The 13,564-nt window shown below is 41.6% G+C and overlaps 1 protein-coding gene across 1 annotated transcript; it reads right to left on the reverse strand.

The window, feature by feature from the left end:
• Positions 1–5,760: 5,760 nt before the first annotated feature.
• On the reverse strand, positions 5,761–12,641 carry LOC104957875 (angiomotin-like 2a). Its single transcript, XM_010785547.1, is given in 11 exon segments — positions 5,761–6,589; positions 7,071–7,202; positions 7,329–7,627; positions 7,728–7,903; positions 8,010–8,305; positions 8,995–9,084; positions 9,193–9,337; positions 10,693–10,861; positions 11,332–11,480; positions 11,482–11,921; positions 12,483–12,641. Coding segments are annotated over 10 exon segments (1,902 nt in total). The 5' UTR covers positions 11,842–11,921; positions 12,483–12,641; the 3' UTR covers positions 5,761–6,503.
• Positions 12,642–13,564: the final 923 nt, after the last annotated feature.

Raw genomic sequence — 13,564 nt, forward strand, 5'->3', positions numbered from 1 at the left:
ATGTCCTACTCATAGACTGGGGTCCTACTCTGTTTAAATACACCCCCTGAGTTCCCTAGTCATACATTCCCAAAAGGTGACCTGTGTAGCTCTGTAGCCTACTGTAAAGCAGTTAACAGATTCAATCCCCCCCAAGTCAAGAAACATATGTTTTCCATGAGGTGGAGCATACTGTATCTCATGTTTTGTGTCTCAGAGGAACTGTAAATAGTAATAATCCTCAAGAGTCAATACATTCCATCTTTTAACTTTTTAATGTATATAGGGCCAACACTTGACCACACCATTTGTATCATTTTATTCATGTCCTCATTGTCCTGTAATGTATCGTACTTTAATGTTTTGCTGAAGGTTAAAGATTGGGTAGGTAAGGAGAAACCAGCTCGAGTGCGCTAGAATTTGAAGCCGGAGAAAATCTGCCACTTCCTTACAGAGGCCCTCCTCCAACACACACGATTGCTCACATGACCAATGAGGGCACGAGATAAGTTTGTGCACAGATGGAAGGCTGACAGGCAGGTAGGCCCATAGATATATATATATCTATGGGTAGGCCATCCAGTTATTTTAGCCAGGCCGGCTAAAATGATTGGTCGTGCTTTTTACAGCACTACGGCTTCCACAGATAAAATGTTGTTATGGATTTTTTGTCAAAACACTTTTATATTCATTGCTATCGGGTTGTTAAGAGCATTCCATGGAATATAACAAAAAGTGTATCTCGGTTCGGTTTCTCAAACTTACCTACCCCACCTTTAATTTCAACATATAAAAATGTGTTTAGAATCCTAAAATGTATACATGAGTGTGAAGAGCCCCAGTTTTAAACTCCACTGTGAAATTATTTTTAACTTTTAAAAAGCATGTTTTTGTTGAGCAGCTGTAACCTTAAGCACTCCTGCTTACTTTTCAATCAGTACATATCTTGGCCTGATGTTACATCTTATAATATTGACTTTTCACTGACGTGTGGGTTAAAATATTTCAGAGTCAGGTTTCTGGGTTAACACGGCCCCTAAACAAACAGGAATGCCAATCAAACTGCAGCCTTTATATCAGGCTTGTGTTGCAGGTGGTGACAAGTTACTCTCCTGAGTCCCTCTGGAGATGAATCACCAATGTCCGAAAAACATACAAGGGCTTTATGACATGTGAGAGAAATGATAGGGCTTTGTGGATTGACATACTTTCCCTCAGGGTGTTAGAGGATGTCTGCTTCCTGCAGATCTGAGAAGTTGTTCCATTTGTCCATTAATCATAGCAACATATCCGCCCTTAGGTGGCCAGTCGATCAATACCTCATCACACTGCAACAATGTTAGAGCAGCAACAATCGTGATGATCGATTCATATTTAGTCAGTTTCCTATGCAAAAACTACATCTATTGTGTCTTCAGCCACTTAAATTGAGATATACTGTTTTTCTTAATTTTATTTTATATTGAAGTGAATATCAGATCCCCTATAGCCCTATATAAAAAACAAATGAGCAGTTTAATAAACAATAACAAATATCATTAGTAGCAGCACTAATCAAAATTCATTTGTATCCTTGGGTTTGGTTATTTGCTTGTGATATGTAGACACTATTGTTTAGCCAACTGACTAATACTACAAAGAAATATGAGTCAAGGACAATCTGCATTTCAAAATATCCCTCTTAACTCTCTTACTTTGGTATCATCATTCCCCATCAGCATATTTGCTGAATGTGCTGGAACTTCAAAGGCTGATGCTTAGCAGGAATGTGCTGTAAAACTGTAAACATTAGGATGGGGCAATAAACCCGTCAGTTCACACAAACACCCAGCGTGAGAAGATAATTTCCACGGTTTACACAGCAACAAACCCATCCCTTTCATGGTGATCACAGCCAAAATTAAAATCCCATGTGACTGAAGCCATAGAATGGAGGAAAAACTGTTGCGAGAAGTGTAGAAAATGACATTTCTTTTGGATGTTTGAGCACAACAGGAATTTGACCCCTGACTCCCATTTACGTTCTATCCTCCTTCATCATGTTAATTCTGGGAAAGAGAGAGAGCTGCAGTCGAAACATGTAAGCTGCATTTCACATCCACAGAGGAATGTTGGCGTGTCCTCACAATGTTGTCAGTCAGTATGCCAAGATAAGAGCTCTGAGTTCATAAATAAGATTGATGGTGTTTCACATACCACCAGTTCCTGCTCTGTGTTTTCCCATACAAGCATCCGCACTATCTCACAAGTTCATATCCTCTCTGCCCAAGCCCAGCCAGGCATGCTTAGTCATTTTAACATATTCCCCATCCAACTATCAAACCACAACACAGGAGACATTTAGCCTTTGCTTGTTCAGGTGTGAATATGAATAGAAAAAAGTTTCAACACTGGCACAAACATTGACATAAATAGATTACTTTAAAAGGTTGTGTATTGGCCCTGAAATGCCACTTTATTGTTAGGAGGCCCTTTAACTGCCGGACCAAGAAAAAAGCTATGGAAAAATTATTTTTTTGCATTTTCTTATCAAATGGGCCACAAATAAGCCCAAACGCATTTTTTTTTTGGACTGACCTCACAGTTTTGTTTTTATGAGCCTCTACCAAATGGTCGAGCTGGCTTTCTATGGTAAAAGTACATTTTCAACAATCATCATATACAGTACAGTATTTGTATGCATCAAACTCAAATAAAACACAAACTCAAATACATTTGTTTCTTTTATGGAAAATGAGCAATATATACAACCACATATATTCATAAAAGATAATAAATTCTAATTGTAAAAAAAAAATATGGAAAATGTTACAATAGTTGTTATATGTTTCCACACGGACCCAGTTGAGGGGAACACACACCGGAGCAGGCATGCGGATGAAGCCAGGGTGTAAATGTTATGCTACGTTCTATGTAAAAGTTTAATAAAGTGTAAGCAGCTAAAAGTGCTTCAACCGTTATTATNTACAGTATTTTTATGCATCAAACTCAAATAAAACACAAACTCAAATACATTTGTTTCTTTTATGGAAAATGAGCAATATATACAACCACATATATTCATAAAAGATAATAAATTCTAATTGTAAAAAAAAAAAAAAGTAATGTAAAGTGTTTTTCATGATAAAAAAAATACTTGCTCATCTTACTGTATATGCTGAATTGGCCTTTACAGGAAACCACTGGCCTAACAGCAAATGTCTATATCCTGTGTTGGTCTAACTTGCTCATCTGTGTGCAATTTTGGGCTGAATGCCATGCATGAAAGTTGCTATATAGATTATTATCACTCTTTCACTCTGAGACTCATAAGGCAGGACTAGGTTTAGTAATATTACCATGAATCTAGCCATTTATTTACCATATTTTATTGGAAAACATCTCTGAAACTCTGAAAAAGTCGTATTGCTAGTTACCATAAAAGGCCAATTCGACCGATTGGTTGAGCATATTTTCAAAAAAATAATTACACCCTTGTTAAAACTTTTTTTGTGCATCAAGTTATCTAATTATGTTCAGTCAGTGCCCTGCCACTAAAATATGTCAAAAAGGATATGGTTACCTTACAAAAGTTGACCGAAAAGAGTGGTTTCTTCAGCAGTGATTTTTAGCATTGCCAACTTTCTCAGTTGAAGCTAGCTGAAGGGCATTCTGTTTGAACCACAGTGAAATTTAGAGGTTGTTTTGTGCATAACATGTCAACCAAAGGGTAGAGCTGGCTGAATCAGATGGAGTTACACTTTTTTTTTTTTTTTATCAAGANAGCTAGCTGAAGGGCATTCTGTTTGAACCACAGTGACATTTAGAGGTTGTTTTGTGCATAACATGTCAACCAAAGGGTAGAGCTGGCTGAATCAGATGGAGTTACACTTTTTTTTTTTTTTTTCAATAAGATATCAAGACGCAAAATGTGCTCTACCAAATGGTGGTGCTGGCAGTTAAAGAGTTAAGAACAGTTTATTACAAAAAAAATAGCTCTGATTTAATATACAGTGTATTCAACAAAGACGTTTAGGATCAAAAGGAAACGGATTGTGTTAGTCACTCCCTTAACCTAAGCTCTACAGGCTGAAAGGTTGTGTTAAGTATAAATGACCAAGAGTGTCTGTTAGCTTTCTACTTTTTTGCAACTTTGCATTACTATATGAAATTTTTACTGTGTGAATTCAATAGAAAAAAAAGCTCCTTAACTGGCAACATTTCAACCCATCACACATATTTGTGTGTGTTGGGTTGAGTATTAGTTGTGTTGGGTGGTTGCTGGAAACATCGCTAATAAGCTCGAATTCCAGCATGCAGGTATACTTTTCAAGCGTATTCTTATGATGATTTGATACAAAGATCCAACCGGGCTTTTGTGGAAGTGCACATGAAAACTCTAGCAATTTTTTGTATGTCTCTGTCTTTGTAATGAAACACTATATGATTGTTAAATGTTGATTAAAGAAACAGCCTATCATTTAAAATGTGTGAAATCTTTCTCCCACAGGCACATTTTGTGTTGCACACACATAATGCATGCAGTGGGATGACTAGTGAAACATGTGAGTGGACCTGGATGGCACCATAACGTTCATTGTTATTCTCATTGTCCTGCTACATTGTGAGGTCTCATTGTCAGCCAGCGCTGCTCAACCGCCCCAAACTGGTACAAGTCAATATCAGTGGCTCTGTGTGTGTGTGAGTGTGAGAGAGACAGAGAGAAAGAGAGAGAAGCATCCATCCTGAAACAGACACCACATAACAGAGCTCTCCATTCTCTCATCTTCATATCCAATGGCGTGTCCTGACATTGTTCATAAACACCTCTGGGGGTGAGTTAAAATGGAGGCAATAAAAGCGTTTATGACTGCAGCACATGTTAGCCAAGGTGGATGGAGGCACGCAGGAATTTCAAAAGGCATTAGCGGCTAATCTGGGAGAAACCTGTCTTTGTCAATTATTGGGTGACGTGTCCCAATGAGAATGTGATCTATGTCAAGCATGCTCTTCATGGCAAGAAGAGAACAAGAGAGCAGGCCACCCGAGAAAGTTGAACCCAAAAGAATGCGGCTCTGGTATTCATTAATGAAGAGCACTCTTCTCTGTGGTGGAGCGAGGACAAGAATGAGGAGATAGGGTGACAAAGTGAGAGAGAGAAGGGAGTGAAAAAGGAAGGCAACATTTACTAGAATAACCTTTTCAAAGAAGTATGAACGAAGCTGAGATCATCTTTATGCTAGCAAATAGATGGAAGATATGTTTGGCCAAAATCCTCTAAATGAAAAAGAAACACACAAGTCAATGAGCCAGGTAATGTATATTAGAATATTTTTATTGCTTTATGAAATGTTGCATGAATTCAACTGTAAAAGCCTTCATATTGTTTGAAGTTCACAGAAATGTCTGTTTGAAGTCAACACTAGGTTGGTTGTGTACAGCTTGACATGACCGTGATTGTCGGCACATAACTTACGACAAACATACATAAACTCTTTGGCATCCTGCTCAAAGCCCTATCGAACCTAAAATAACAATACAAACAAATCTGTAGAAAATATATAATAATAATAATAATAAACCTGCTTGTTAGTTCAAAGCTCACAGTAAACAAACAAAACAACACGGTGTCGTTTTTCAGCTTTTATCCCGCAATGGTGACCAAACCAGCAGAATCACCACATCAGGGAACACACTCACATACTGTAATCACACATGCAAACATACTTTGTTAAAGGAAAAAGTCATCAGAAAAACAGATGATGAAATCAACACCCTTTCAAAATCACAAACAACACCATGTCTGTTTCAGTTTGTCTTTAATATATTATGCATCTCACAGTTCACACACACCTCTAAACCTTTGCAGAACCAGCTGCTCGGGCTTCAGCAATATGGACAGCAAGAGCATTTAAATCAGCAGTGTCTCATGTGTTATAAGCTTAAATTATTGAACACAGGGAAGTCTTACACACAGATAAGATCCAAGTGATGGGAATGAGGTTACTCAGATTGACAATTCTTATTGGAGAGGGGGGGGGAATATAGGTCACATAGATAACCTTTTATTGAATATTTGTCTTGAAGAGCAGGAGGCTTAAGTTAATATTTGGGGAATGTGGAAACCAGATAAGATAAATATGTAGCTTCTTAATTCACTGGGTTGGGAGAGGAGATAAAGGGGGTTATGAAGGGGGAAAGCAGCAAATATATATATTTATATAAATATTTAGGCATTCACTCTCTGAAAACATGTTGCCCTATTACAATCCACAATACTGTCCAAGTACCTCAGAAGATTAGTCTTTTCTCACCCAGCCGGGCAGACTGCCTGCAGCTGTCCAGCTTAGTGAGAGGGAGTGAGGCGGAGCACAGCTCTGTCTCTAATAATGTGAAAATGGTCCTCGTTTTTTTTTTTCGTGCATTGGCCACTTTCCACGACATTCTTGAATCCAATATTCAATCCACTCTTTTCAAAGACTTGCACTCTTCACAGATTCTCAGAATTGTTATTTTCTCTCATTCAAAATCCACCTCCCGGTTCTTTAAATGAAGATTTCCACAGCCTCTGAATCCAGCTCATCCAGGCCTCTGAAGGGGTTCAATAGCAACTTCTTAGGCGCTGCCTTGTCTGGAAGAAAAAAAAAAGAGATAGAATGAATAATTTTAGAAATGCTTTTAGGCTAAACCAGTGGAAAAATGTCCCAGATACAGCTCAGCTATTAATGACTAAAGGTTAACAGAGATTTTCCACATTCTAGCAGACCACTCTGGTAAATATGCTCAGTCAACAGATCCACATTATTTCCTAACCATGCACATTCCTGAAAGCCCACATTATGAACCATGACCTGGACAGATGGCATCTGATTGGCTGGTTAAGCAGCAGTGTGGTTAATCAATCTGAAAATCCATGAAGCCGGGGTCCAAAACTCCTTTCATGAAGAGTATTAAAAAGCTGTGTGTGTGTATGTTTTGTATAGCAGACTCTGAACTTGTGAACGCTTGTTTATTCATGTTTGAAAATAATTTATCATTCAGGTTCAGCATTCTCTGATGGTTTCTTGGCATCGTAAACAAACTCACGTATGCGTATTTGATAGATCACTCACCACTGTTGAGCTTAGTCGTGCTGGCAGCCTCTTTGGCTTTCGTCCCCTCCACCTGCAGCTCGAGCGTTCCAGGCTCAGACTGAGCGGAGAACTGATGGCTTGGCAAAGTCTGATCGTCTGAGAGACTCTTACCTAAAGAACAACAGTGCCTGTCAGAAGTGCTTTCGTCTTTTATCGAAATGTTTACCCACAAACAATACTTTTTATTTTTGAATATAATGTACAGAGTTGACCCTTAGGCTACGCTTTGCTGTTTACCTCGACTCCTTGTGTTGCTCAAGGCGGCGCTGATGGAGGGGGTGGAGGAGGCGGGTCGGAGAGATGCCCCCACTGTATTCAGGAGGTTTGGGCGGGGGCTGTGCTCGTCCTTCCTCCCTTGGTCCTGGTGCAGCCGCTGGTTGAGGATCTTGATCACAGCGTCCTTCTCCAAGATCTGAGCGTAAAGGGCACGAATCCTGTTCTCCATCTCCTGATTCCTGTAGTCGGCCACCGGCAGGTCCTCGTTGAAGCTGTTGTTGGAGGAGTGGCAAGGCGAGTGGTTAATGATGGTGGTGTCTCTGCAAAAGGAAATGACAACGTGCAGATGTTAACTCCAATTCAAATGAGCAAAAACGTGTACTTGCAATGTTTTGAGAAATGTGAAGCTAAGTTCTTTACCTCTGTGCAGCGGCGGTGGCAGCCACCTCCATGGCAAACTGCCTCATGGTGCTTTCTTCCAGGTACTTCTGCTCCCAGCGCACCATGTCGGCCTCGAGGGCCAGGATTCGCTCCTCGCGCTCATGCAGGCGCTCTTGGAGGGAGCCCATTGTCACTCCTGGTGGCTGAGTCTGCCTCTGAGGTGGAGATAGAAAATATTGAATACAGACGCCAAAAAACAACTAAAAACGACTACTAGAGAAATCAACGTTTTTCCTAGTTTTCCTAAGACAGGATGTTTACCTGTTGTGCCCTCAGAGTCCTCAGCTCCTGCTCTAGTCGCGTCCTCAGCTTCATCTCCAGGGTCTCCCTCTTCTCACAGGTGGACTGCAGCTGAGCCAGCGCACCCTGAAGTCTCTCAACCTTCTCCACATAAGCCCTCTTCCTCCTCAACTCGTCTTCAAGCTGGCGGCCTCGTCCACGAGCTGTGTCCAGCGCGTCCTCGAGATGCTTTGACCTTTTGTTCTGCTCCTCCACTGTGGATCGCAATCGCTCCAACTCCCGCTCTACGCGCTCCTTCTCAAAGTTCTGCTCCTCATCTGAAGGAAAGAAAAAGATGGGTGGGACGGTTAGTTGCATTTTTTATGAACGTGGGAATGATTTTTTTTTTATAGCAGTTTGGACATAAGTGCTATTGGATGAAATGTGAAATAATTCCCAATCTGTCTGAAGTTCCTTCTCAAATACGTATGTGCATCAATCCATAATTACTCCCTCCTAAATCCAATCACAGTAATAAGTACCAGAGTTGCTACATGGTGGCCGGTGTTCTTCATTTAGCGAAGCACTCCTGGAATGCTGAGAGGAAGGAGGAGGAGGAAGGGGGAGAAAGCCGCCCTATCCCTTTGACCCACATAGCATTCCTCATCAAGGCCATACAAACACCAACACCCTGCTTGAGTCCAGTTCCTTAAACAGACAACATAAATCACACTAACAACAGGTGGGGGGACCTCATTTCCACTGCTGCTGTGTGATTTAGAGGCCGCTCGTTTCCCTTTGCAAAGAGGTGTTTGGATCGAATTCCCTATAACCAAGCCTTCTCACCAAATAAGCCGAGGTTATGCAAGTGAAATTCCTTCATGCAGGATCCCTTAGCTACAAAAAGGGCCTCATGCTATGCTACCATCTGATCGAATCAAGCCTGTTGATAACAAAAGAAGGATATAACAGAGAGCTGGGGATTGGGGGGTGGGGGAGGTCTATCCAAACAGAAGGACATACTCACTTTGTTCAAGGAGTTTCGCCATGATGTGCTGGTTGTGGTCAGCTGCTTCTACTTCTTTAGCAACATGTGATCTGGCATTTTCCAAGTTTTCTGTATTGCAAGAAAGTTTGAGAATGAGATAACGTTGTAAACTGGATCTGATATAAATGGCAGAATACTTCATAGCTTTGTGTATGTGTGGCAGCACTTTATCCATACCTCTTAGGTCTCTGTTGAAATCCTGTAGCCTCCTGATCTCAGACACTAGCCTCTTCCTCAGTGTCTGCTCCAGGTTTTCCCTCTTACAGCTGCCCTGCATCATTGTTTCATAGGCCTCGGAAATACGCTGGATCTCCTGCTCCAGCTGAAAATGGGAAGAATAAGTAGCAAGGAAAGAGGAGATGGAGAGGATTGGAGGAAAGGAGCGCAGAAAAGAAGAAGAGGAATCTTTGGTTACTTCACATGCCAGGGAGGAACTGGAATGTTGAATCGTGTTGTTACAGTACATGCATATAGTATACATATAGGCCTGTATGGGTACATATGGGACTGTGTATACAGTACACTCAGTGTGTGTCTATGTGGTATAGTTCTGAGAAGGAATTCAAGCCCGCACCACTCCCTGAGAGACTGATTTATATCTACATTCCTGAGGGCTGATAGCTCTAGTTCCAGGTGTGAGAGCGCACAGGAGCGTGCACGTACACACCACAACGCACAAGTTAACACGCAACCACACAAACAGAGGTCTGGGAAGGCTGCCAGCGGAGGGAAGGTGTGCATGCCTGTGCCTGGGTTGAGGAAACGGCAAAGAGAAACCCACCATTATAGCAGTCACACAGGCATGTTTACCCAGGGCTGCGGCCTGACGGAGAAAACTTTCCAACCCTGGTAATTATCATTCTTTAAGGCTGAGGCAAGGCAACGGCCATGTGACATAACTCCAATAGAGAGCCGGGTGGATTTTACAAAGTTTGGCTGAGGTGTCAAATATCTCTGAAGCTGTTGTTCCACCATGATGAACAAGAAATGTGCTCATTTTAGGCCAGATTCAATCAAAAACTAAAAACCAGAAGAGAGAAGGTGGAATGGTTGTTATTTGGTGGAAAAAACAAAAAGGGACCTTTCACTTTTTACAAAGCAGCTCACCACCTGCCACGGACTCCCGCCCCACCCCCATCAGCTGTGTGTGCGGGTCACAACCCGATCGACTGCTGTCTGACAAGCCCTAGATTAGGCTGAAAATCTATGGCCTCCATGAAACTAAAGCACGCGCGCACACACACTCTCTGGCCTCCACAAGGTCAGCTCCACAATGAGAGGAGTGTGTAAACACAGTAGCAGGCTGTAACCTATGTTTGTGCCTCTGTGGTATGGAGGGTAACAGCTGCTGATCTCCTCTGTCCCTTCCAGATGAGGGAGTGTGCCTGGAGTTGGACGTTAGGGAGACAACTGTTGACCGGGGTTGTGTTTCGTAGACAGGTGGCTGAGTTTTTAGGATGATGTCTGTCTGGTCAACCATTTAAGAACTTTGGATTATGTCCCTCTGGAATTGAGTCGTGTTTGTGCCAACCTCTCATATTCTTATGAGTTTGTTTGTTATTGTCTAACTCCCCTGAATGAAATGTAAATCTAGCTTGAGTTGGCCTGTTTTCACTCCTTCAGCAAGATCTGTGAGATATGTCAAATGCAATAAATAATATGATTTCCTCTCCTTACCTTCTGAATACGGCCAGTCTTCTCCCTGTGTGCTTCCAGCTCTTGCCTCAGCCTCTCGTTCTCCATCAGCAGCAGCTCCACCTGGTTGGGCTCCTCCAAGCCAGCAGGTGGCAGACTGCTGAATGTGCTGTAGCAGGGCAGTTCAGCTTGCTGGACAGACTGGACATACCTATGAGAGACACATTTCTGAGTAAATAAACCGATTGTAGCCAGCTAAACTTTAAGGTATGAGAACTTCCTTTTTGAGCAACACATGATAAATATCACTCTATTTCCTCCTATCCGTGAGCAGACAAGCCGACTCCAGTGGCTGGAAAGAATGTCAAAGCCTATATGAGGAACATACTTTTGTAAAAGCATCCCAGGAAACACAAGCATGTGAAAATATCTTGTTCCACTATGCCTGGCATTACAAACACCTGCAGGGTTGGACTTGTTCTCCTGTTAAGTATTTCAAGAAGCCAATAGGCTCGCAGGCTATGGTGTGACTCACATTGATAAGTATGTGTTTACGCATGTGAAAACACCATGACGAGTACTAGTTGATTGGCTCTAGTACAAACACTACTCCACAAAATATGATGTGATGTTAAAGGAGTTTAAAAACATGCACACACAATGACAGTGAGGCCTTTGTACCTGAGCTGCTGTGCTTGCACCTCCTGGCTCTGGTGAGGAATAAATCTTTGGCCCTGGATGGGGGCTGAGTAGTCTGGAAGCGGCCTGCGTTTGTCCATGCTCTGCCTCGGGCTCTGGAGGGCCGGCGGTGTGAAGTACGGCAGCTCAGGGTAGCTGAGAGTGCACCTTGGCCTGCTCGTATGTTGGCAGCTCGTCACTGTGCAGCTGGTAGAGCTGGTAGCCACTCTCTGAGTGAAGGTAGTCTCCCTGGTGCTCCTGGCCCTGGGGCTCCTGCCTGGCAGAGAGCTGAGGGAACGGAGGCTCCTCCTGGTTGAGACTTTCCAGAGAGGAGCGTGGGCTCCTGCCCAGTTCACATCCACTGCTGGGTCCACTGTTGCTCCCACTGCCTCCACGCAGGGCCTGCTGCTGGATGGCTAATAAAGTGCGGGTGTCTGTGGGGTTTCCATAGCGCAGCTGCTCCTGGATCAGCCGGTGCAGGACCGTGCCAGACGGTTCTTCAGTGGATGACATATTGTTTCGAGTATGTTTATCTTCTCTAGCACTTGAGTTGAGTTTTTCTTGAAAATATATCTTTTAAATCAGTTGTAAATCTGAAACAGAGCAAAAATAAAAAGGGATTAAGTATAATCAGTCAAACAAATAAATAAAACACGAGACAACTGAACAAAAAAAACTAACACTAATGGATTCATATAGTAGATGAATGGCAGTGTTTGAGGAATGTAGGATTTTGGAATAACAACAACACTATCAACACTGAGATTGTAGATTTCCTTTTTTTGATCTCATTAATACAACACCTGTGATTGATGTTTACCTGGAGTATAACATTAAAACATTGTCTACTTTACAAACAGCGACAACATAGAGATGTGGAGACATTTTACACAGCAGGCACAAAAATGCATGCGCCAAACATTCCGATCTCACGGGGGAGCAAAAACACACAAAACCGCATTTTAAAATAACTTCATCTTTGGAGTTTAAACACAATTGTCCATTTTAAAGAATGTGAACTACTCGAAACTCCTTCACAACAAACAATACTCTCAAAAACTCGAACCAGAAGTTACGATGAAGCTACTTTCGTCATGTTTGTGATCGGTTTTTTCTATTGTTTAAAAAGGAAGATTAAAACAGGCTTTTCTTACCAGCTCACACTCTCATGATAACAAAACGTTGTTCTCGATGTCGAAGTAAAAAAAGTCAGAGTAATTCCACTTTTTCCATGAGTTTATAGAGTCAAACTTGTCTCATGTTGCTCCCCCTCGACGGGCTGCTCTCTCGCTGTGAAATGAATGTGAAGAGCAGGCGGCGATAATAAGTAACCGAGGAGGGACTGAGGTCGGAATGCCAGGAATGTAAAACGCGAGGTCCCTCTGGGATCAAAAGCGTAAAACCACACGGAGGGGGGGAGGCCGCACTGCGCTTAGCATTACCAATGAGGAGTTAAAAAGAAGTTTAGGAGAGGACATTTGAGCCTTGGAAATAATGCTTTAATGCTCAGTGAAAGGGAAACATAGCTGTGTCGTTATCTGGCACACAATCTACTTTCTAGCACCATTTGTGTTGTGTTGCTCTAAGAACTAATGCATTTGTGGAAGGGGTATTCAGATCATTTAAAGTGGAATGTTGGAATATCTGAACAATATTTGACTTGTATGGTACAACACAAGTATTAGTAATAGTTCTCAATACGCTCAATGCCCCCTGTTAAAGCTTATATTTGATTAACTGATTATATGTTGTGCATGTAGAATCTTAATTTGAAAACTGTAATTATAAATATAGCCCACGTGGTAGATTAAAAACATTTATTTACAATAATGTACCTATATGAAGTATAAAGTAACATGGAAATAATGACCTAACACTACCTTAAACAAGTGCTACCTTAGATCTTTATTATTGATAGTTTGACTTGAATGTTGTTGTTGGTCAAGGTGAACCTAATTTGATCTTTACACCATTGTTTTTTTAATCATCACAATGTTTCATGTAGAATCTGAATCTGAGAAGTTATACTGGCTGTTCATAGTTGAGTAAAGAAAGCAACATTTATCTCTGAAAACCAGTAGTAAAAATATAAAGAGGCATACAATGGACACACTAAAGTTAAAGTTAAACTTAGATCTTTGCACCCCTAAAGTTTGGTTGCTTGTAATTTAGTATCCTGGAGGAATTCAAGCTCCTCTTCACTGCTGGACACGAGTAAAAAGTATTCTTGTCTGTG

The sequence above is a fragment of the Notothenia coriiceps genome, unplaced genomic scaffold (genome assembly GCF_000735185.1).
Source record: "Notothenia coriiceps isolate Sejong01 unplaced genomic scaffold, NC01 NC01_scaffold00027941, whole genome shotgun sequence".
Taxonomy (NCBI): Eukaryota; Metazoa; Chordata; class Actinopteri; order Perciformes; family Nototheniidae; genus Notothenia; species Notothenia coriiceps.